General features: G+C 37.6%; 1 protein-coding gene across 2 annotated transcripts in view; it reads right to left on the minus strand.

Annotated features, from left to right (window-relative positions):
• Positions 1–26,683, minus strand: part of ACOT11 (acyl-CoA thioesterase 11) — a 79,455-nt gene that overhangs the window by 23,869 nt on the left and 28,903 nt on the right. For both annotated transcript variants that reach the window (XM_007423902.3, XM_088154210.1), the window contains exons 3-5: positions 26,398–26,467; positions 11,583–11,643; positions 8,824–8,925 (exon numbers count right to left, since the gene is read on the minus strand). In XM_007423902.3, the coding sequence (XP_007423964.1) occupies positions 8,824–8,925; positions 11,583–11,643; positions 26,398–26,467 (233 nt within the window). The remainder of the gene's footprint in view (positions 1–8,823; positions 8,926–11,582; positions 11,644–26,397; positions 26,468–26,683) is intronic.

The raw sequence follows: 26,683 nt of genomic DNA on the forward strand, positions 1-26,683 counted from the left end.
ACATGATAAAATGCCCCTTCCTGTTGTTCACATTTCCAGCATAAATTCAAAGACAATTTTTCTGGTGTCATATACCAACGGTACATCATTTTATAAAAATTCTCTTTAAGACTAGAACAATGTACATTTCAATCCTTTCAACCATATATTTACCAAGTGATCCATTTGTATATTGTAACCAAACTGTTAGCCTATTTTATCATATATTCTTTTACTTGTTCTTCTTCTGCCTCAGATTTCAACAAATGTTTATACATTTTACAAATAACACATTAATCATTTGTACATAATTCTATTTCAAACTCAGTCTTGTTCATAAAATCTTTTATCCACTTTAAACCTTTCTAATAGTTGTACATAGGAAAACTATTGACAAGTATATCCTTCTGTTATCAAATCTTCTCTTGATTTTATTTTACATTCCCCTTGAGAAAATTCTAGTATATCACAATAAGTTAACCATTTATGTTTACTTAACATTTTTCATCTATAAAATGCTTCTTATGCTGAGAGCCACAACCGTGTTTTCGGGCACAACCTGATTTGTATTTATTCCATATTCCATATTTGTATTTATTCCATATTCTCAAAATGGCACATCTAACATAATGATTTTTAAAATCTACATTAACCTTAGCTTTATCCATGCCACCCAAATCTCAGATCATGTCCTTCTAACTCCAATAGCCTTCTATTTCTCAGCAACATCCACTCTTTCATCCAAACTAAACAGCAGGCAGCAAAGTATAATTTCACATCTCATAGACCCAATCCTCCTCTTTCCTTTGTATCTTGTAATACCTTATATTTAACTCATGTTTTTTCCCCCGCCATACAAATTTCAATATATCTTTCTGCAATTGTTTAAATGGTACATCAGTTGTCAAAACAGGTATTGTCTGAAACAAATATAACATTCTAGGTAAAACATTAATCTTAATCAAAGAGATTCTCCAACAATGACACTTAACATATCTTTTTAAATTTAATTCCATATCTTAACATAATTATTTTGAAATAACATACGGTTCATATTTTTCATAGTGATACCCAAACATTTTACCTTCTTCTCAATCTTAAACCTGTTTTATTCATCAATTCTATCTGATCTTGTATTTTCATATTTTTATTAACATCTTTGTCTTCTGTTTATTATTCCTGAAACCTGCTAATACATCAAATTCTTTTAATTTACTCATTAATAAATAAGGGTCTTCCGGAACTAACACCAAATCCTCTGCAAAAGTCTTAAATTATATGTCTCTTTTTAAATCTTAATGCCCACAATCCTCTTGTCTTATGTCTCTATTCAATATTTCAAGAACTAAAATAAAAGAAGACAGGACAGCTTGTGAGATACAGAAAGGAACAAGACATGTTTTGCTTAAATCTCCATTAACAATTATTTGTGCTGTCTGCAAAGTATAAATTGATTTCACCCATTTTATAAAATTCTCTCCAAAATTCGTATCTTCCAAAAGTTTAAACAGAAAAGTCCAGTTCAAATTGTCAAAAGCCTTCTCTGCATCTAAAAAGATCAATGCAGCTTGTTTTCATTATGTTGTTCCAAATATTCCAAAATATCCAACACAATTCTAACATTATCCTTCAACTGTCTTTTGGGTAAAAACCCACATTGATCCTCATGAATAAATTCTTGCAAAATTATTTTCAGTCTTTCAGCTAGAATCGTTGTAAACAACTTATAATCAATATTCAAATAATGATATTGGTCTGTAGTTTCTTACTGAAGTCAAATCTTGTCCCTCTTTAGGTATTAATGTTATATTTGCCTCTTTCCAAGTCTCTGGCATCTTTCCTCCCTGTAAAATAGGGAAACTTTACAATCTTTAGAAGACATGTTTTCTAAAGATTGTAAAAGTTCATCTTCAAAGCACTTATAATACAGACCTGAGAGTCATCTGCTCCAAGCAACTTTCCTGGTTTACTGTTTTTAATAGTTTCTAAAACTTCCCTTATTGTTATAGGTCCATTCATAATTTGTCTTTGTCCTTCTGTAATTCTCAGTAAATTTTGTTTTCTAAGATATTCATCTATTTTCTCTAATGGAATATCATGTCCTTTATACAAATTAGAATAATATTGATACAATATTGTGTAGCCACATTGTCCATTAATATAGTATCTTCCTCTTGTAATTCCAGTATCATTTTCTTTTCTCTTTCTTCTCGCAATTTATATGCCAACCATTCCCCTGGTTTGTTTGCAAATTCAAAATTTGTTTTGCATAATTCAATTTTATTTCCATTTCTCTTATTGTTAACATGGATAGCTGTTGCTGTAAAATCTCAATTTGTTAAGAGATACTTTTATTCCCTGGAGAGTTCTTTAATTCTTCTTCTTATCTCATCCAAAATATTTTGTGTTTTCTCTTGCCTCTTCTTAAGTTCAGGATTGTGTTGTATCGGATAACCTCTAATAGAGGCTTTACTTGCATCCCAAACCATTTTGAAATTAGTATCTTTATTTAAATTAATTTTTTAAAATCTTAATTTTTTTTTACAGTCCTCAACAATCGCTTCTTTCTGTAACAATGCTTCATTTAATCTCCATCTAAAAGAGCTATATTTTCTTTTATAAACCAAACTCACAGGATTATGGTCTGAAAAGATCTTTGGTAAAATCTCTATTTTAGAAACTTTAGTAGCTAAGTCTCTTGAAATCCAAATCCTATCTATTTTTGAAAAAGATCTGTCTTTCTGAAAAATAAGTAAACTCTCTTGAACTACCATTTTTTTGTCTCCATATATCAACCAACCCTAAATTATCCATCAAATCAAAAAGGCTTTTGGTAATTTACCTTGAGTAATTTTAAGATTTTTCTCAGAAGTTCTGTCTAGTTGTGGGGAGATCACTCTATGCCAATCCCACATCAAACACCAACTTTCTTAAGAAAATTCTATTAGTCTGTCTATACGTTGTTTGTAAAACATCACTTTATTTTCATTTGGGGCATGGATTCCCAATACCATAGTCTCAACCCCTTATAAACTAACTTCTACTCCAACAAATCTGCCATGCTCATTAGTCAATACGAGTTTTGGTTTTAGTTGGAGGTTGATATACAAAACAACTCCATTTTCCTTTTTAATATCTGCTGAAATAAATTCTTCTCCCAAAGTTTTGTAAGTCAAATATTTTGGTTTTTTTCCCTAATATAAATCTCTTGTAGGCAAATAATGTCTTGTTTTAATTTTTTCGAATAATGACCTTTTTTTTCTCTTTTGAGGAGCATCTGCTCCATTTATATTCCATGTTCAACATTTGTAATCCATAATCAGGCCAAAAATTTTAAAAAGTCAATACCTGTAGCACCTAATTCAGTATCACCTTTTTCCAGTTCCTGTTGCATCTGTTGTGATTTTTGTGTAGTTTCCTCTGAAAGGTCCATTTGCATCTCCTCCAATTCTCCTTTAAAGTTTTCTAAAAATTCTCTTGCTTTTTCAATCTAAATCTCTGCTGTTTAAAAGTAAAAATCACATCTTCCAATTTATCCCATCAAAATGGGATCTTTTTCTGTTTTAATTTTTCAGCCAAGAAGACATTCTTTTCTCTTATATAAAATTCTACTAGGAATCACTTTCAAAACAGTTATATCTGTATTATCCATTTTCAATCTAGTATTAAAATGCTGCTGTAGAACTTAATCCCTTGTCTTCTTTCTAACAAAGTGCACCAAACTATCCCTTGGGACATTTCTTGTTCTAGCAAATCTTGAATTTATTCTATAAATTTTATCAATGTCTGTCTCCATATCTTCCTTTTCCCAATCCCAAAAATTTGCCAAGACTTTAATAATCCGTTCTCTAATATCTTCATCTGAAACCTCTGGAACAGCTCTAAATCTCAAACAAAATTCTTTCTCTCTCAGTTCCAATAAAGCCAGATTATCACATTCTCTTTCCAACTCTCTATCTATAACTTCTGTCTTATTCTCTAAAATTTCCACCTTATCATTGATTTGTTTTACTTCTCCAGATACTTGCTTTGTAGAATTTCCCATCTTTTTTACTTCTTTCACCTCCTCTTTCATCTTTGCAAGCCTTTCATCCATTCTTTTTTCAAAAGCTTCTATCTTATTGCCAATTTGTTCAAATAATTTGTGAAGCAAATCTGGTGTAATTGTCTTCTCTGTAGGCTACTCTAGCGATCCCCTCCTGCCCTCTATTGTCATTATTCTAGAAGTTGTCATTGTATATTATAATCCAAAAGTGAACATATCTTGAGCAAGCAAAAGGAAAAGGCAAGCCTCCCTTTTTTTCCCTTTCTATCTTTCTGTGGCTTTAACACTTTTGAACTCCATAACTTCAAGCCACAACACACACATCACATCACCATGGCAATGAAACATCACAATCCAGTTTATTACCTTATCTTTTGTTATGCAGAGTCCACCAATTAGATGCACTCTTTCACATTAAACAAAAAACATTCCCACGAAGGTCTGGTCTCTTTAACTGGCTTAGTGTAAATTTATATCAAAGCACTTTCACCAAAAGTAAAAATAATAAAAATGAAAAATAGAAAAATGACTGTCCCCTTTATCCATTTTAAAACTTCCTTAAATCTTCTTTTTGTTAAGCTTTTTGAAAAAAAATTCTTAAATCCATAAAGTCTCTCTCTCTTTTTGTAATCCTGAAAGAAGGTTTTACTCATCCCAAGGAATCGTATCTTTGCCACAAAGGAAATCTCTCTTTATCTGTAGATTAATTATTCCCTAAAGTGATTAAGAAATTAGGCTGGCAGCCATATAGGCTACACTGTTATAACTATGTGTATAGATGGAATCCCGGGACTCCTGGCTGCTCAACCCCAAAGCTGACTGCAAAAACTTCTGTTTCTGCAGTTTACCCATGGACAGCAGCTGTCCGGAGTGCAAGTGGGTTATCTCAAAATCTCCCTTTGATCCAGGGAGATTATGCTGGCCAGAATCTGCCTACCAGCTGATGTTCTTGACTGTGGCATCTCTCCGCTCCTTTGGAGACATCAGGCCACCATAATTCCACACCAGAAACTCCCCATCTGCAAAAACTTAATGAGATACAGAGAATTCTAGAGCTAGGCAGTGATCAGTGATATGGATTCAAAATGGAATATGTGATTTGAAACATGCATGGGTAGGCACCTAACACTGGTCAGCAGTACGTACTTAAATCAACTGTGTCGTTTTCTGGGATCACACAGGTCCCACTGTATGAGCCCAGAAAAAGCTACAGGTGATATTTGTATTCACAAATGTTTGAAATCACCTTTCTATCTTCAAATCTGGATCAATGCATAGTCCTAATAAATATTCTATTCTCTTAAATGGAGTAGAAGGCTGGAAATAATTTTCAAGAATCATCTTTGTGGGATGGAGGGATATCTTAGCAGGTAAATACCTGGAAAGATTAAATCCTCTTTCTGTACAACTGCTTTTTGTTAAGAAAAGGACATGCCCTGTCCTGAGCACAATATTAAAACTTGCTGCTAACATAATATGTAGTTTGGCTTTGGTATGCCCAGATATATTACTTAATGCAAGTTCAAAAAGAATTATTGATTTGGCTGCATATGAAAGTACACATTAATAATGATGGGATGACAGAAACACATCCAAGCAATTTGTGGACAGAAAAATCTGCCCTTGTAGAAGAGATATGGCTTACTTAAATCTTGAGAGGTCTACTTTGTATGTCTCCCCATGGTCTGCCAATGTATTTTAAATTCACAAATCAAGTTTATATAACCAGGACCCTTTTATAATTCAAGCATCATCACTGTTTGTAAGTGATCCTAGGTGAAGTAAAGCAAATATCTTTTGAGTCATGCCCAATTTGTGGTCACTTCATGGCACATCCATGTAGTTTTCCTTGTAAAATTACAAAAGTAATCTGCCAATCCCTTCTGGAACTCTTTTTGCTTTCCAAGTATAGCCTTAGCCTCCCTAGGATTCCTAATGATCTTCATCCAAGTATTAACCATATTTAACCTTTCAAGCTCAACCACGTTTGGGTAGGTACTTCCATCTAAGCTGGGCAAAGATTTGAGTCCAGCTTGACACCAGAAGACTATATGGACATGTCCATGTCATTTTTACCTAAAATTTGTAAGTGGGTTGCCATTGCTTTATTTGGAATCTTTTTTTTTTCCAACTTCCTGGTCTAATCTATAGCCCTAGGGTTTCCTGGTGGCCTCCAATGAAGTAGTAAACAGGTCTAGCTCAGCTTAGATTTTTTTCAAGGTCCAAGGTATGCCCCCTTAAAAATATACACACTCTGTAGGACCCACTCCTGAACCTTCTCTATTCTGTAAATATCTTTCTGGAAACATGGTGCCCAGAATCCTATGCTGTACTCCAGGTGTAGTCTCACCAATGCCAAGCAGAGAGGAATACTGATTTCACATTTCTTTGATACTCTAATGCATTTGATTCTCCCAGTACTGTGTTAGCCTTTCTAGCAGCTGTCTCACAGTGCTGATTCATCTTCAACTTTCAATGACCACACCAAAGTCCTTCTCAGATGCAATGTTTCCAAACCATGGATCCCCCTTCTTGCATGTGAGTCCTACATTTTCTCTCCCTAAATATAATACCTTAAAGGACAAATTGTTCCTCTCAGTCTTCCAGCCTGTCCAGATTAGACTGCAATCTTATTTTGTGGTCCTAGGTACTGGCCAATCATTCCAATGTTATATCATCCACAAATTTCATAAGCAGCCCATCAATCCCATCATCCAAATCATTAATAAAAAAAAATGTTGAATAATACTGGCCCCAAAACAGATCTCAGTGGAACCCTACTTGGTACTGTTCTCCAACTTGATGCAGAGTCATCAATGCTGATTCTGTTTAGTTTAGTTCCAAAAGGGATGTTTTTGCCTTTATTTACTAAAAAGGGGGGGGGGGAAAAACCAATGCATCAACAGCAATATATGTATATACACACACAGAGGTGGTCCTCACGTAATGACCACTCAATCAGCGACAGTTCAAACTTACACTGCTGAATGAGTGGTACTTACAACTGGTCCTCAGAGTTTGGCCATCACAGCATCCCCACAATCATGTGATCATGATCTGGGAGCTCAGAGACCAGCTCGCAATTACAACATCACAGTGTCCCGCAGTCACGTGATCACCATTTGTGATCTTGACTGCCAGCTTCCCACAAGCAAAATCAATAGGGAAGCTGGCAGGAGATCACAAATGGCGATCGTGTGACATCATGCTTAACAATGTCACAGGATTTGCTAAACGGAAGTGCTGGAACTGTCGTCACTAAGCAGCGTGGTCACATGATGTCACACTTCACAACCATATCGCTTACTGATGGAAATTCTGGTCCCAATTACTGTTGTTACATGAGGATTACCTGCATAGGCTTCTCATGCAATAAAAAACAGTTTCAATAAAGGATGACCATATTTTAATATAATTGTCCATACATATTCTATGTCTGAAAGTAACTTGTTCTATATAGGTAAACCTGCATAGCAGACAAAGCCACTGACATAAATAATCATGAACTGACCTCCCCATAAGACCCAAATATTATGCATGCTATGTGTTTCAGGTTTATCTCCAACAGATAAATGAAGCCAGCAATCTGCCCTCACAATGCCTGCAATGGCCTAGAACGGGGCACTCACTGTGGAGAATGACAACTGGTGCAGCTTACTACCTCCCACAGTAAATTCTGAAGAAAAAATAGTGATGTGTCTCCCTCTCCCCCAAGCTTCAGAATTTTTCTACCACTTGAGAAATTGGATGAACATGGCTTGCCCCAGTTGCACTCTCCAGAAAAATAGGACAGAATTTCAAGAAGCTATTTGTGTACAGCTCTACTGTTTTCACTGTAACCTTATACGCACTTATTCTGAATTCTCACCATGGCCAGACTTCCTCCTTCATAAAGATGCAAGCAGTTGCAATCTTGGTATAATTTTGTATCACATTTCATTTTGTATCACATCATCAATCAACTCACATTACCAATATGTTTGTCACTCTGCACCAACCTATATTTTTGGAAAATAAATGAGCCACAGCATCCTCTTTTAGTATTGCAGAACTCTTTTCAGAAATACATAAACAAAGCACCAAGCTCACCTTAGCTGATCTCAAAAAAGTGAGCAGGATCAGACCTGATTAACAAATGGATGGGAGACCTCAGGGAGATAAGCTAGGCTGGAAAATCAAAAAGCCTCTTGGGAGAAGTCAGTGAAGTATTCTGGTATACAGCCAAGAGAACTGTATGTCTGGGTCCATGGAGTCACCAGTAGTAAACTTGATCTGAGGGTATGTTTAATTTTATTTTTTTTTTACTTGAAGAGCTTATAAACCATGTATGAGTTTATACCCACTGCATCACAGCAGCGATGTTGCAAATAAATCAGGGCTTTAAGAAGGCCCTGAAGACCTGGTTCTTTGCCCAGGAACAGAGCCAGGAAGTCTGATGAGCCTGCTGTCTGAGTCATGGGTTTGGTCTGGTCTCTGGTGCAATGTTTTATGTTATTAGGTTTTATCGCTTTACCATTTTCCTTTTTCAATATTGTTAACTCTTTTAAGCCTTGATAGTTGTCCATAGTCCTGAGTGAGTGGGTGACTGTATGAACCGAGTAAATAAATAAAATGAAAACAAATATCGTGAAAAACCCCTGAAAGAATAAAAACGAATGTTATTTCTGCTAAATAGATGTTAAGGATCACAATGAATAGCTAGATGATTGACGTCTCTGTACTTTCTCCCAAAGAAAAAAAAGAGAGAGAGAAAAGAAAGCGGAGAGGGGAATTAAATACTTCCTTGGTTCTATGCCTACCTTGGCGGTTGGTTTGCCTTGAGCGACAAAAGTTGCATATGCCTTGCACACACTCCATTGCTCACCATTGCAGAGATCCTCATTGCTGACCTGCACACCAACCTGAAAACAATCACCAGGAGAAAGGAGGAAAACCCTCTATGAGAGAGGCTGATTCTTAAAAAAACAACAAAAAAAACTTCATCTATTACCTTTCCTCCATCCATCCATCCATCCATCCATCCATCCATCCATCCATCCATCAAAAAGAAACGGTACATTCCCCTTCCTCAAAGGACTACTTTGTAGCACCTGAAGGAATTGCATTGTGCAATAGCTCTGTGTTTTGTTCCAGCGTTTTGCACTGTGTTTTTCATCCTGCTTTGGCAATTCATACTTCTGAATATTTAAAGGAGAACAGGCAGTGCAATAACTGTGTTCTATACACTATCACTTTTTTAAGCAAATGAATCACAAAAGTTTGTTCCCTGAGGCAGCAAAACAAAACAAAACAAAACAAAAACTGACATCCCTTAGATCAAACTCTTCCCTTTGCTAACAAAGGAAGCCAAATTACAAATAAAAGGAGTGGAAATCATTATGCCCCCTTGGGCCTGCATAGACACTTGTGTATTATTACAAAAAAGCAATCAAAATTAAAAGAAAAATTAACATTAAGGGAGGGCTATGCATGTTCTATACCCTGCAAAGCACAATCTTTGGCATCCAGGGAAATGTTGCTTTTCTGTTTTACACTTTATCAAAGAACATTCTTAAAGTTCTAGCCCATATGGAGGATACAGGTAGTCGTCAACTTATGACCACAACTGGGACCAAAACTTCCATCACTAAGCAATCCAATTATTAAGTGAGTCGCACCCAATTTTATGACCTCTTTTGCTGCAATCATTAAGTAAATCCGACTTCCCCCATTGACTTTGCTTGTTGGAAGCCACCTGGGAAGGTCACAAATGGTGATCATGTGACCCCAGGATGCTGCAACTATCATAAATACACACTGATTGCCAAGCACCTGAATTTTGATCATATGACTGCAGGGAAGCTGCGAGGACTGGTCGTAACTTTTTTCAGCACTATTGTAACCTAGATCATTAAACGAATGGTCATAAGTCAAGGACTACCTGTACTATCACAACTCAAAAACTATGTCACATGTAGGACACTGGACTTTTACAGATGATATGAACACAAGTAAGAAAAAATGTTCTGGCCAGCTCCAGTGTTCCTGATAAGCAGTGCTTTAGGAGTAGATACCTGCACTAGCAGGGGGTTGGACAAGATGATCTCCAAGCTCCCTTCCAATCCTAACACAGAATGATTCTGCAGAGGGGCTTCTACTGGCATTATTCAGAACACAGTTTGTTTGCATGGTAATCTGTATTTGCCCTCAAGCAAATGCATACAAATTTAATAAATAAAATAAATAAATAAGCTAAAGTCTCCTTCCAGTCTCTCTGTTCAGAGAGAGCCAGAAAAGACACTGGAGGCAGAGCCAACACATTGAGCCTTGTGTCTGTGTGTGTGTGCTTGGGTGCCCTATTCAACCTGAAAAGGGCAAATAGAAACTATTTCCTACCAAAATGTGGACACCATTTTTGAAAGCCTCAAATCTTCTAATCCACTTGGGCAAGCAGAGTGTCTGTATTTGTTATATTACTGTTTCTTAAGTATTCCACAAAGTACTAACCTACTGATTTTGATTATACTCCAGGACTCACTGAAGCAAATCCCAAAAGCCAATTTTGATTAGATACAATGCCACTAAATGAATCTCAACAATTGGCTATGGGATTAGAAATACAGAAACTGTATTTAAACTACAGTGCGGTCACACACCAAGCAAAAATGGACAAGTCTGATCTACTTTCTGGCAAAACTTTTTTTTCCATTCACAGGATGCTTGATATGGAATACATATATTTGGACAATACTTTACAACTCTAAAGATGCCCATGAAGCTGCCAGACTATTGAGCGTTTCTGAGTCTGAACTTCTTCTATGACTTTGTCCCAGTTAGGTATCTCCTTCCCAAGAAACATTTCCTTGATCCTCTTCACTCAGGTTTTTGGCAATGAGGGTGAAGGGTGATGATTATATTATTTTAGTTATTCTTCTACTGCTGTTTTGAGGCTTACAAATCTGGGTTCCTTTTTCATTCTTCTGTTTGCTAGTAGTAGTGATTGTTAATGCTGTTTTTGTTTCATACAGTGTTGGTTTTACAAGTGTTCTTATAGAGTAACAAGTGCCTCAAACAATCTTTTTGTCTTAGATGGGGTGGGGGTCAGTGTAATCAATGCAATGCAATGCAATGAAATCAAATCAAATCAAATGAAAAAAAGGAAATGGCACGCAAGCAAACACTCTCTATGGGACAATCATCTCATAGAACAGTGTTGTCAGAAATAAAGTGGAATTTAAATGTACTTCTATAAGAAAATATAGACGCAGTGTAGCCAATTCCTCATTTCTGCAAAACAAAAACAAACAAATAAAAAAGCCACTGAACATCAGCAATTTGGTGCCAGCAAATCAACGAATACCTTGGAGCTGCAAAAATGGCACAGCATAGCCCAATGGTGAGTTTTCTGCTTCTGGCTTGAAGATGCAGCCTGTGTATAATCAACTCTAAGAGGACAATTTAGATGCATGCAGGAAAGAGTTTGGACACTTATGGAGCAAAAGATGCGCACTGTATCTGAAATACAGCTTCAAAAAATCAAAGCAAACAGTCATCCAAGACAGTGTTGAAGCATACATACCTCCATGCTAGAATTAAATGCTCGGTTCACTTTTGCTTTGATGTTGACAACCTGCCCGACACTAGGAATGGGGAGGAAAAAAAAGGTAAGATAAAATTTTCCAAAATGCCGTTGATAGAAAACACCTTGTAGTTCTAATATGTAGTTGATCTATCTCAGTGTTGTCCAAACTTGGCCACTTTAAGATGAGTGGACTTCAACTCCCAGAATTCCCCAGCCAGCCAACATTGATCTATCTGATTGGGAGGTACCACTTTACAAATACACTGGCAAGCTTCATTTGTTAAAAAAAGGCTGTGACTCTAAATGTTCCCAATGGCTGTCTAAAACCCACACACTTAAAACTAATTCCTGAAGTCATCTGGACAGTTCATAGAAGGATTAAGAGACCGCTCTGGACAGACAGGAGACTTATGGATAAATATTATTTATTTTTCCTTTCTCCCAAATGGAAGACTTTGGAAGCCAAGGTTTCAGCAGCTTTCAAGTTCACTGCTTAGGACATAGAGATAAGGTTTCACATGTGGCTAAATATACATTTAGTCATGTCTGCTACTCAGTAAATGAAAAGGAATGTACAGTCCCTCAAACAGTTATCTGCCAAGACTCATAGATGCTCAGGTTTCATGCAAACTCTCCTAACCAGTGTTGGCTTTCCCCCCACTTTCAGCTGCCTAGTGTGGAACTGAATGATGGGGACCTCCCACCTTCACGAAAAGGGTTCTTCAGAGTGGTGTTGGGACCTGCTTTAACATTTCATTTCAACACATTTTGTTACAGCAGTTAAGGTGTTGGACTGGAATCAGAGAGACCACGGGGTTCACCAGGTGAGTTTGGGTCAATCATGCTTGCATAGCCCAACCTGCCCTATAGGGTTGTAGGGATGGGGGTGGAGGGAAATATGAGGAAGGTATGCCACCTTGAGCTCCTGAATGAAAAGGTGGGATATAAATCTGGCAAATAAATAAATAGTTTTTAAAAAATCCTGATAAATCCTGAATTAATTCACAACATTCACTAAACACACCACAGACAATTGATACTGGAGAGTAAAGCTCCCCTCTTGTTCCATATTCATTGAAGAGCATGAAACCTGGCTTAATGTGTCCTCAAGTGAGGGTTAGGTACGGCCTTAAGAAGGATGAAGAACAGTATGCAGCATACAAAAATGTTTTAGATAATAAAGCTAAACAAAAAGTGGAACTACTGATGAAACCCAAAGGATTATTTAAAACACATACTGTATGATTTGAGCCAGAGTGTAAATTGAATTAATGGGACATAGAACAAAGCACTTTTACCTAGATATTAGCCATCACTGTATAAGAGCTGTTCCAGGTTTTGCCGAACACCTTCCACTTTAGCCTTAAATATTTTAAAAAGAGAGGATGCCCACTGAACACAAGTCAACAATGAAATAAGCCATTTAAAAAAAAAGACTAAACCAGATCTGAAGTGATCCAGACTGTAATTCCCCTAATAAGAGACTTCCTTCTATGCTGGTTGGGGCTTACAAGAAATGGAGTCCAAAATGCTAGCAGAGCAGCAGATTACCCATCCATATCCTAAACATTCAGAAGTGAAAAGCAAACAAGCTGTGTGTTTTGCAATGAAAGCTTCTGACTCAAAAGACACAAAAAATCATCATCATCATCATCATCATCATCATCATCAAAGGTCAAATCCATCCTATTAAGAGGTACTATTGTTTCCCCAAATAAATGTGTTTTGATAGGAAATAAAACAGAAGCTTTGGAGAGACTCTTGAACAAATTCCTTCTACTTAAGAATAGAAGAAAACTATATAACTCTCAACTGGATTGATCCCAAAAAAACAGACAAGAAAAATGGCTACATTAAAATAATTCAGACGTGTGTTAATAAAGTATTTGTGAATTACAAAGGATGACTGCAATCTCAAGAATTTTACCCAAAATAGTAAAATTAAATACTTTCTAATAGGATCTAGTACATCCCAACTGAATGCATGCTCATTAAGAAATGAAACAAAACATTTCCCTTATTCACACCAACTAATTCATACGTTGCACCAAACCCAGGGTAGGCAGCCTTTGACATTCCAACTATTACTGAAGTATACAGTAACTCCCAGCATCCTTAGGAAATGGCCAGTGTTGAGAGATGCTGTGAGTTGTACTATCAACAACATCTAGAGTACTATAGGTAGCCTATCCCTGTGCAATTGGTAGCCTATCCATAATGCAATTTGTTTGCTTTTATGTAGCACATTGAATAAACCCAGCAATGTGTTAACTCTTAAGGCTTAATTGACTATGCAACCCAGCCAACTGTAGTTTGTATAAAAAATCATGGGTTAGTGTGGGATGTTACCGTAGTCATAGTTTACTTAAGCAGAACTTACTCCCAGGAAAATGCACCAAACAAATCGGTCTCAGAAAAATTATGATACACATACACAATTTTTAATATTATTTCTATAAAATACATTAACTTCAGGGTTGAGGGAAGCTATTTCTAGATCCTTTTCACATGGCCAAAGCTGCAGGACATAATAACTGAGTTATGTTTCCATCAACTGACACTCAAGGAATACATTGATATGACAAACAGGTAGAAAATGTAATTCTCCATAATTGCACGTCAGCTGAGCAATGTAGATTCAAATCTAGTTTGGATGATTTGATCACTAAAAAAAATCCCAAATAGGTTTGCTTCTTCACTGGAGTTTGGAACATAAAAATGAACAACCATTGTGGGTCAACTGAATCATCCTTCTGATGTTTTAGCTGTAGTCCTAGAAAAAGGAAACCACTTCATTTTTAGAGCATCAAGAAGGAAGTTAAAGCTTATCTATAAAATGAGCTCCTCATTTGGCAACTGCCTGACTTCTAGAAGCTAAAATAGCAGATGGACAAAACAACCCTTAATTTTCCAAATAATAATTTCACAGTCACTTATGTGCCCCAAAACAGTCCATTTCTTTTAGAGCCTAGACTCAAGGAACATTAACAAGCTGCAGAAAATGAGTAGGGACATTCAACACCGCATCAGTCAAGTTAATGAGAACAGCCATGTCAGGACAACAGTGGGTTAGGAGACCAACAGCTTATTCTACTATACAAATGTGTCCTGCAAAGGTTCATACCAGACTTCATTCTTTCCATATGGGTACCAAGGAGAATCAATAAGCAGCTGTCTAACATAAAGTGGGAGGAGAAGAAAAAAGCAAAAGTGTGGGGTGAAAAAGAAGTCACCCATCATAATAAAAGGATACTTTCCATAAAACAGTTTCAGTAGGGTCCAAGGGATATAATATTTCATCAAGGAAGAATGTAATTCCATCCAAAGTTCTGAGACCATTATTAGGGGCTACGCTCTAAAGGTCCCACGTATCAGGTATGTTTTCTGAATGACACCCCTTCTTCCACTGTCCAATGTCCTCCCTTAAAGCTCTGTCCAGCAAATACTTGATCTTTTTCTTTCTTCAGGTGTTGTAACTTGTTTTGTTTTAGTGCCAGGCTATTAGTCAACAAGAACTAGTTGAATTTATGGAAGGGAACTTCATATTTTAAATTTGGAACAGTTTTTCCCAATTTGAACTATTTGAAAAAATATTTCCAAATATTTGTTGCTTTTAATATTCATTTTCTGCTTTGTAAACTGGGCTTCATGTGTATTATGCTTTATGACTGTCTATTTTCAGAGGTTACCCTGAAAGCTGGGGCACAGGATAACTCATAAATTAAAAGAAAAGAAAAAGAATGTACCAATTAAAAGAATGTGACCCATTCCTATAAGTGTATTACACCAGGCCATTCTTAAAACTATATTAGATTATTTCTGTAAAAAAAAAAAAAAGATGAGGAAGAAATTAAAAATACTGCAGAGAAAATGGTAGGAATGCCCCTTTCAATTTGGGTTGTGCTTAATCACATACCTATTCAAATAGCTACATCTTTTCATTTTTAATTATTTGTACATGCAACTTTCCCATACATACTGTTTTGGTATGCCAATTTACCCAATGTACACTAACCCTGTGCACATATTTCAACAAAGATCATCAGCATCATGAAATTTGGAGAATTCAATGGTCAGGGAACTGTAGATGAGGACTACTATTTTAACATGTAGACAAATAAAATACTCTAACAACTTGGAAAATAATAACAAGTACACCCCATGTTTTCTATTAATTTCCTACCTTAAAAGGGGGGGGGAACTACAATTAAAAAAAAAACTTAACTTCTATTATATACTTAGATTTAGATATAATAATATTTCAAAGCGACTGAAAGCTCCTGGTTGCATTCTTAACCTCTCTAATATGGTAGCTGGACACTGAAGGAGAACATAGGAGATAACTTTGGGGAATCAGACATGCCAGTTCAATACATCCAACACCCACAGCATGCTAGTCATAAAGGTAAATCTTGCTGAAGCAACCCTTAAGGTCCATTGACTCTAATAGTCTGGTTGTTTTTATACTGTTCTAAGTTATGGTGACCTGAGCAAGATACAACATAAGCCAAAACTCAAACAAACCACATTATGAGCCCCCCCTCCCCTCTATACCTATTTAATCCGCAGTGCATATCTGAGGCCAAATAGCTTTTATCTTGGGACAATCTTGCCTGAGGAATCAGAGACAGGAGGAGACAGATCTAGAATTGGGGGGGAACCCTCCCTGATCACATTTTCCAATTGCTTTGTGGAAATATTTGCATGCTTGCAGCTGTTCTGCAACAGAAAAAAAAGTGGGCCTATGCTTGTTCCTTCCATGCCTGTAGCAACAGAACAAAGCAGACCCTGTTTTCTGGATGTGATCAGGAACAACAAAATGTACACCAGCTACACTTTTCTCTCTACATTCCTCAGTGACTAGAGATGCGATCTGCAGGAGTGGGGTGTGCCTATATGTGGTGGGACACTCTCTCTCAGTGCCATGTGTGAGCCCAATCCACTTCCAGACGTATGCCCCTGGGAAGCATATAAATTGTTACCCCAGGAATTGTTACTGGTACTTAAAAATTCACTACTATACCTCTATCTATTAAGGTTCCATTCTTAGCTTTGTAACTTGTGTACCTTCATGCCTGAGGTTTGAGCATCTCCCATACTATTTACTGCATTTACTTGCAAGTAATAGTACAGGAAGATGCTGTTGAAAGGGAAGGTGAAAATAAAGGAAGGAAATGAAATCAAGGGAGATGAAAAAGTTATTGTTTTCATTTCAAGAATGGGGGCAAGCACACTAGCCCTGCTCTCATCTCACTTCCCTCCATCACAAGTTAGAGCTTGAGTGTCTGCAATGGAGAACAACATCCTTTGTCTAAAAAAGCTCTCCATGAAAATATGATCCTCAATGGGTGCACAGAAACAGACTCCATTGCAGACATTCACATTCTATTTGTGGACGGGAATGAAACTAAAATGCTGACCACACAGGGTTAGAAGTCCTAAAAATAGTTACCTATGAGTAAGAGCCACTGAACTCAATGGGCCTTACTACAAAATAAGCAGATCCAAACACCAAAACACCTATTTCCTTTACGCAAAAAGAAGGGGGGGAGATATCAATACCCCAAGAATTTCTTTCCTAATTTATACCTTAGTTAAGTGAAGTAAGCTGGACTAAACCAGTCTATTCCAGGACAGCGGGAGCCTGTGTTACCTGGGACAAATCACTGAATTCAATCAGACAAACCACAGAATAAGCATGCAACAGATTGCTGCTGAGCCCAGATTTCCACAGCCCCTCTGTATATACAATTTTGTATGCATGTGTGCAAGACAGAACTAAGCAAAAGAAGGGTTAGAATGGAGGAGCAATTAATTTTACAAATGCGGTGCTTTATTTAACAGGCAAGTAATCAGTAAGTAATTCATTTAATATTAATTTAAGAGCCAGTCTGGTGTAGTGGTTAAGGCATCAGGCTAGAAACCAGAAGACCATGAGGTCTAACCCCACCTTAGACACGAAGCCAGGGCAGTTGCCAGGAGTAAAAAAAAAACTGACTTGAAGGCAACAACAACAACAATCCCCCAGTAAGGCACTACCTTGACGTGGTTGTGGAGCTTGCATGCTGTGAGGAAGAACGGAGCTATGCCAGAGGTTCAACCTCTGTACAGGTCTCATCAGAGGAGCCGGATGAAGAGTGCCTCTCCCATAAACAACATGGTGAGACGTAATTTATAGAAACCTATACTGGATCGGTCGTCACCCGGGTCAACAAGGACTGCGCTAGGTGTTGGAGTTCCTGGACATCTGATGACAAGTGGGCTACCAGACTCAGGACTGTTGGCTGAGCAACCAGGGCCAGCAGCTGCAGGATTACTGGAAGAAAAGTTGCTTTACCCATCACAAATATACAAAGCCTGAAAACAAAGAAATAATGATCTGCTATTACAAATCAAGTCCAATGAGAAGAGGATATCTGAAAAGAATATACCAGTTCTGGAAAAACAACATCCAGAATCAGAAATGACAGAACAGAGGCTAGCAGATCAACATCAATTTATAATACAAAATAAAAGAATTCACAGAAGTAGAATTGGAAGAACTGCAAATGTCTATCCAGGACGAAGAAATTGAGGCCTTGCCAGAAGTAGCTCAGACAGTAGAGGCAAACCAGGGGGAGTTGGCAGCAGAAGAAGCCAGCATCACTACTGAACCATTCTCATTCCCAAAGCAGGCACCCTCTCCTCTGCCTTCACCTCAGAAAGAACAAAGTTTTCTAACTAAAAAACAAGAGGAACTGAAATGAAGAATATCTGAGCATCTAGAGTAGCACAAAACCAATAGAATAAGTTGTCTGCATTGAAGCTTCTTACAAAAAAACAGCTAGCACAAGTATTAAAAATTACCAATACTGTAATATCAAATATAAGCACCAGCTCACTGCAAGAAACAAACCAACTGATGTACAGCACAACTGCAGTTATAACTGAAGATCTTGGATGCAAAAGCAACAAACAAGAAAAAACAAAGAGTGCCTCACAAAAATGGAAGATTAGGTTGGAAAATAAGATCAGCACACTAAGATCAGATGCAAACAAGCTAGAACAGATGAAAGAAAAGAAGCTGAAGAACAAGAATACCTGATCAAAAATATCACCTATAGACAAGGAAGATCAAGGAAGCACTGGAAATAATAAAGCAGCAAACAACAGCCATAGCAAAGAAAATCAGCAAATATGAAGCTGAAATTGCACACTATAGGAAAAATCTCCAATTTCAGTTGAATCTGAAACGTTTCTACCAATCCATCAATGGAGAGGCTGCAATGAACCAGCCAACACCTGACGAAGAAGAAACAGTGCAGTTCTTGACACAGCTATGGGACAACCCAAAGAAATACAACAAGAATGCAGCTTGGATAAAGGAGATGGAGAAGGGGGGGGGGGAGCTGAAATGAAAGAACTTGTAATAACAGCAGAAATGGTGAAGAAAAGAGCAAGGAAGATCAAGAATTGGTCAGCACCAGGTGAAGATGAACTGCATGGTTTTGGGTTGAAACATCTGACTAGTCTGCACTCACTCACTGCCAAGCAATTTAACAACTTACTGCAAGGAGGTAAAATTGAAGATCGGTTAACATCTGGCAAAAACTACCTGATAATGAAAGACCCAACAAAAGGGGAAGCACCAGGCAACTACAGGCCAATTACCTGCTTACCAACAACTTTCAGATTGCTAACTGGTGTGGTAGCTGATGCAGTCCAACAGCATCTAGTTGAAAATAAGCTCTTTCCATCTGAGCAGAAAGGAAACCGCCCAAACAGCAGAGGAACAAAAGATCAGTTCCTAATTGACAAGATGATTTTGGAAAACTGTAAGAGAAGGAAGACCAACTTGAACGTAGCTTGAATTGATTACAAGAAGGCATTCAACTCCGTGCCACATGACTAGATAATCAAGTGCCTAGAAATAACGGGAGTCAGTAGAAACATCAGCTTTGTGCAAAGATCAATGACACAATGGAAGACACAGTTGCTGGTCAAGGGTGATACTGGGAGAGCTTAACATCAAGAGAGGAATCTTTCAAGGAGACTCACTATCACCACTATTGTTTGTCATTGCATTGATTCCTCTGTCAACAATACTGAACAAGTCAGGCCCTGGCTATCAAGCATCAAAAACATCTGCCAGGCTATCCCTTTACATGGGTGATCTGAAGCTGTATGGAAAAACACCATCTGAAATGGAATTGCTGCTCAGCACTGTCTGAAAATACTCCAAGATACTGCAGTGGAGTTTGGACTGGACAAATGTGCTACCCTTACCATCAACAGGGCAAAAACAGTGAAAACTGAAGGAATTAAGGTGCCTTATGGAAATCACATCAAGAGTCTGAATGAAGATGACCACTACAAATACCTGGGCATCCTGCAGTCTTACTACATCAAGCACATTGAAGTCAAGAAGAAAGTTAGTAGTGAATACATCAGAAGAGTGAAGAAGATCTTAAAGTCCAAACTCAGTGTCAGAAATACCATCAAGGCACTTAACATCTGGGCAATTCCAGTCATTAGATATACAGCTGGAATAGTGGACTGGACTCCAGCTGAACTAGAAGCCCTGGATAGGAAGACCAGAAAAATAATGACAATCAATCATGCCCTTCATCCATGTAGCAACGCTGACAGAATCTACTTACCAGAATCTACTTACTTACTACTTACCAAGGAGCATAGATGGGTGTGGAATGTTGCAAGTACACCAGACAGCTGAAGAAGAAAAAAGGGCATTGGAAGAATATCTGAAGGACAGTGAAGCACTGAATATAGTACACCATGAAGGCTTACTGAATACCAAAGAAACCTAATTGGCCTATAAGAAAGACCAAATGAAGAACAGAAAAGAGACATGGTAAAGCAAAGTATTACATGGCCAGTACACAAGAAAACTAACAGGCAAAGCAAATAACAAGACCTGAAAATGGCTAAGAGCAGGAAAGTTGAAGAAAGAGACAGAAGGGCTAATTCTGGCTGCACAAGACCGAGTTTAAGAACAAATGCATATAAAGCCAGAATTGAGAAGATAGCAACAGACAGCAAATGCTGTCTCTGCAAAGAAGCTGAAGAAACAGTGGATCACCTAGTTAGCTGCTGCAAGAAGATCACACAGACTGTCCACAAACAGCAGTATGACAAAGCAGCAACAATGGTGCATTGGAATATCTGCAAGAAATACCATTTGCCTGCAAGCAAGAACTGGTGGGACCACAAAATAGACAAAGTAATAGAAAACAAAGAAGCTAAAGTGCTTTGGAACTTTAGAATTCAAACAGACAAGCACCCGCCACACAACATCCTAGACTTAACAACTGTTGACAGGACAAAAAAGTCTGGATGGTGGATATAGCAGTACCTGGAGACAGCAGAATAGAAGAGAAAGAACTGAAGAAAATCACAAAATATAAAGACCTGCAAATAGAAGTAGAACGACTGTGGCAAAAGAAAGCAAAGATAGTACCAATAGTTGTAGGTGCCTTGGTGCAATCCCAAAACATCCGGAGCACCACTTGAAGACCATCAGCATTGACAAAATCACCATCAGTCAATTGCAAAAGGCAGCTTTACTTGGAACAGCTTACATCCTGCGACGATACTTTTAATATGATTAAACAACATCTGCCTATCCCAGGTCCTTGGGAAGGACTCGATAGGTGGACAAAAATGCCAAATCCAGTCTAAACATCTGGCTGACTGGGCAACCAACCATAATAATAATAAAAATAATTTAGTTTTTTGTCCTGCCCCTGCCCCTTTCTGAAATTGATATATACGTGTAGGAATGCATTGGTTAGATACAAGTATCACATATATTCACTGCTGGATTTCCAGGACTGGTTTCAACTGGAGCTGGCAACCCAAGCTGATGAGATGCCAGCTTCAGCTGAAACCTTGAAGTAGGCACAAACACATAATTTTTATGGGTGTTTGTAGTTGTTTTTTTCTCTCATCTTGGGGGAGGGGGACTGCCTTAACTTTAGAGTAACCTTCCTTTCAATAAATTGCTTATAATTCTTAATAAAGGATAGAAGTTATATATTCTCATTGTAAAGCAACCAACACTTCAGCAGCTACTGCTTCTGAAAGACATCCTTTATGAAATACACACGGCATTTGTTCACTGGTACAAGTATACCTAGCATGATGGAAACGGGTACTCAGGTTCTCTTTCAATTGTAGCACTAGAAGTTTAATCATAATCTATTTATTATTCAGAATATGTGTATCCTTTTCTCAACTGTCAAAATTAGTCAGGCTTAGCAACGAAACAGAGAATGACTACATAGTCTGGTTTCAATTAATCTAAGATATCCAGGATAAATTATGCAGCCTCTTGAAGCCTCATACAAGATTTCTCTGGCTTTTCATTTCACCTTGTACTAACCACTGGAAATGTAGCTGTTCTCATTCAACTAGCCTCTTTGTCCTAACTTTGGAAGGCAACATAGCAGAATGAATACGTGTCAAACCTATGGTTTTAGAATGGATTTTAGATGTAAGCGCTCAGAGTCTATGGCATATAAATGATGTTAAATAAATAAATAAAATTTCCAGCAGGACTTATATCAGTGTATCTGGGTTGTTTGGTCAACAGATTTTGTTTCCCTATTAATTTGTATTATTAGGAAGTTTCCAACCAATGAAATTTGCAAGCAAACTTGACAAGAGTTCAGGTTCAGCACGCCAATTTGGTTGGCAGTGGGCTTCAGGGTACCAGTCCCTACAAGTAACTCACATTCTGAACTAGTCACTGAGGTGAACTCAGCTATCTAAATCATCCAAGATGCTGTTATGCTTATTGAATTTAACCTCTCTTTTTCTCTTCCAGCAGAATATAGGCCTTCAAATAAGCAATTCTGGCTTATGCTGCTCAGTTGTTTTCCAAGTGCATGGAGAACTATGACAATAGCTTGGTACATGGATGGACTTTGGCTGATCATAGTTTGCTTGTTTTAAAGTGGCTATCGATGTTTTATATGTCTGTATATTGGTTTTTAACTTGTTTTTATTGGCTTGCTGTCTTAACTGCTGTGAGCTGCCCAGAGTCACTTAGGTGAGATGGGCAGCCATACAAGTTGAATAAATAAATAACACTAATATTATTGTTGTTGTTCTTAACATCCCAAATCAATTCACTGAAAGATGAAAAACTCTTTATTGAAGATTATGAACCATAATCTACCACGCTGGTCCAGTGCAGATTGATTGACAGATGTTCTTTGACTTCCCAGTCTACGGCTAAAAGTTCAAAGTCACCCAGCTGGCTTCCATACCTAAAGGAAGACCAGAACCTGGGTCTCCCCTCTTCTAATTCAGCACCTTAATCACTACACCACACTAGCTCTCATAATATTGTTTATATGTCCATAAATCTTTACCTTCCCGATTTCTTTTTGCTTGCCTTGTTTTCCATAAATGTGGAAAGGAGATCTATCACTGTCCAAGTCAGATGCCTTCTCCAACCCTCAGCTTTGAGAATCAGGTGTTGGAACTTGAGACAGGGCAATAATTCTCTGTTTACCTATTTACTTTCTTTTCTAAGGAACTGAAGATTCCATGGCTTTTAGCCTTGGGAATGTATATGTCAAGACCTGCTTGCCTGGGCACTTCAAGATTTAGGACCATTACAAAACCACAGGCTTCCTTCATTAGTTAACGTTATGCACAACACACATGCAGGATATACACTGGAATGCTGCACAGATCTATGGACAGCAAAGATGAAATTGCTTCTACTGTACCTGATTGAATTCAGCATATAGACTGCTGTTAGTTCAGACGTTATTTTCAAATGTCCAGTCAGAATTAAAAGAGATAAACAGCCCCACCTTCTTCTTGTCTAATATTTATATCTAGTGAAATAAGAAAGCGCCTCCATATTGAGAGCACAAATTTCTTCAATGGAACCCTGACTGTGTGTAAGCACTGAGACAGTCTCTTATGTTGCTAGCTATCATGTACCTTAATTATTGTGGGAGTCCTTTTCTTATTTTGTTTCTTCAAAATTATAGCATAATTCCATTAACTAAGAGATATTTCTAAAAGATCAACTGCTTTTCCTGTCACCACCAATCCCTTTTCTGGTTTGGAAATGATTCTGTTTTTTCTCCTCTATTTCTATATGATAATGGGAGTCGGTTGAACATAGGGAAGACAGAGAACACCACAGTCATTTGTTAATGTCTAAACAAGAATTGAATTTTTTGTAACTTAAAACTGGTTGTAAATAGGTCCCCATAAAAGTACAACACATCCTAGACTATTAGTCTTTGCCTTCCCTGGCACTAAATACATAAACACAAACATGTGGCTCTGACAGATGGAGGTTTTCATTGCTAGGATTTTGCAATCCCCCCAGACCCCTCTTCCATCTACAACTCCCAAATCCCTCTCCCTTCAGTTGCCTCTCTCTGGAATATAAACTGGGCGGAGGTGTCCTGTTTTGACTGACAGTTCTAATATCCTATCATCACACCAACACAGTTGGGAGGGGAAGGGCTGCTCATCACTCATCATGTGTTAGATCGAATAGAAAAAGGTAATGCTTGAATAGGGCTATAATTTTAAAGGAGCATGGAAATGACCTTGAAGAAGGAATTCAGCAGCCATTAGGTAAACACCTGCTTAGCCCTGGAAGAGCGAGAAATAAACTCAAGACTCCCCCACCTTGATTCTCTTGGGCGTGAGAGAGAAATGGTTAGGCTTCCATGAATCTGTTATTATATCCTTTAACAATAAAGTAGAATTGCAGTAGTTCTCTTGGTGTCTATTTCCTGACCAAAGGGCTGACAGCAGTCAATCTCCAATAGAATATAGCTTCCCAGGACTTTTTGGGAAAATTCTGCAGCTCTAGCCAACATGCTGCCAAGACTGCTCTCTGTTTAGAATGAGGATTTGAGCTATCTGTATACAGCTTCCAAATATCTTTTACACAAAAATACCGATGTATTAGCTCCTTGGTATTCTGGAAAACCAAGGAATAGACCAAGCATAGTGATAAAATCCAACTATTTAAAAGAATGTGTGCTCAAATGGTCAATATTTATTTTTTTAAAAAAGACAAAAAGACAAAATCTTACATTTACCAAATCTCCACTTGCAAAAATATGCCAACTCATTTGCATCAATCAGAAAAATTACACAGGATTGTACAGTTCGTATGAGTCTGGGTGTGTTGCATACATCTCTAAGAAAAGAGCCTAAATACACAGCAACAGCCAACTCTGGCTGATCTCAAAAATAAACAGAGTCACACTTGGATAGTACTTGGATTGGAGACCACTAGGAAGTATCAGGACTGTAAACTAGGCTGGGAAGCTGAAAAAAACATTCTAACAGAAGGCAATGGCAAAGTTGCCAGGAAAACTGCTTGGATGTGTCAATGAAGTCACCAGAAGTCAAGCTCAATTTAAAAGATGCTTTAGTTTTATCAGAAAAAGAATGTACTACTTTTTTTATCTTTCATTATATCCTGAAAGATGTTTTATAAAATTTGAAAGCCAACAGGCAAGTTGCAGATTTTAAACTTATTTGTAACTTATCAAATATACTCATGAGTAGTGGGATAACCACTATTCAGCACAATTATGAACTTTCCAAGAATCTACATCTAAATCTTAGCTGAATATTCAGAAGCCTATCAAAATAAGCAAAATACACTATGCAAAAGATGCACCACACAGGTGCCTCAAATGAATTGCCATCATTGGTCTGCAATCTTAAAAAAACTGCTGAATTGAACTGAAATTGAAATGTAAGTCATTTGGGGAAAACATGACAGAGTGCAAGCTTTGATTGCAGAAAGATTCCAGTTACGATTAAGAAAGATCATAAATGCAGTTTGTTGGTTTTGCTTTATTGTAATATGTAAACCCAACCATTCTACTTTGTAAACCATACACTGTAACATAGCATGTTTTACAAACCCAGTCAATTGTAGTTTATACATCATGGTTAAACAATCTGTAGCTTAATATGATATGCAAGTATAGCAATTCCTTCCTTATCTTACACTGAAAAGATGCAGAGAGGGACCCTAGATCAGATTTGCACGCAGAATGTTGCTGGTACAAGCCCTGGGTTTTCCAGTTAAAAAGTTCTCCAGTAACAGCAATAAATAATTCCAGACTAGATAAGTAAATAGTCTGACCTAAGAACAAACAGCTTCTTATGTCTCTTTTATGCTAGAATACATACAACTGCTTAATTGAGAAGAAAATGGACTCTGGTTAAAATGCATACATTACTCTCAGTATCACCAAAAACAACTGGAATTCCATATTTGGGCGTGGACTCAATGAGAAAAATACCAAGGCCGTATTCTATGTTCTAAAGTCATCCTTCTCTAGATGGGTGGTGCACAACAGCAAAGGTGGCATTTTGTCAATGGCCCAAAGCATTTTTCTTGGGAAGTAACTTAAACCATTCCAAAATAGATCTCTGTAGTTCAAAGCAAGATCCAGGACTGAGCTATGGTTCAAATTAAGCCCTGTTCTTGGGAGAAGCCCACCTGTATGCATTTCGATATTAAGAAAACACAAAGGCTATCATTATTTGCACAGTATTCTCAGTTAAGAGCATAAAATGCCACCACAGTTGAAATCCTGTCCCACCCTCCTGCTTAACTGATAGGTCACATGCACAATTTTTTCTTAATATTATTCATTGGCTCCATGACTGAGAATTGGCAAAGTTATCTGGACTATAAAAAGCTAATTAATGTGGCACAGATTTCTTCTGCGTTTGCTGAAAGCACCAGGAAACATCTATTTAAAAGCCAGTTGAACAGCAAAAGGCAAGGAAGTGAGGCAGTTACCTAATTGTGTGCTCAAAATAGATATCATCCACTGAAGCTGTGACGCAAGGGCAGCCTGCATGCCTCTCAGCTGAAAAGACAAACAAACCACATTAGTTATGTACATCATTGCACCAAAAAGCTCTTTTTCTTCACTGTAATTAGGCTTAGAATGGAAACAAGAAATCTTAATAGCTAGAAAACAATCTACCCCATGGTAGAAAGTGTAAGAACTATGGGGTAAGTACATGAGACTTCTACAGGACTGGGGAAAATTCCAGCCACATGAACCTGCTGTTGCCCAGAA

This window comes from Python bivittatus, unplaced genomic scaffold, assembly GCF_059951505.1.
Source record: "Python bivittatus isolate LINGU-HERP-01145 unplaced genomic scaffold, Pbiv_v1 ctg000700_np1212, whole genome shotgun sequence".
NCBI lineage: Eukaryota > Metazoa > Chordata > Lepidosauria > Squamata > Pythonidae > Python > Python bivittatus.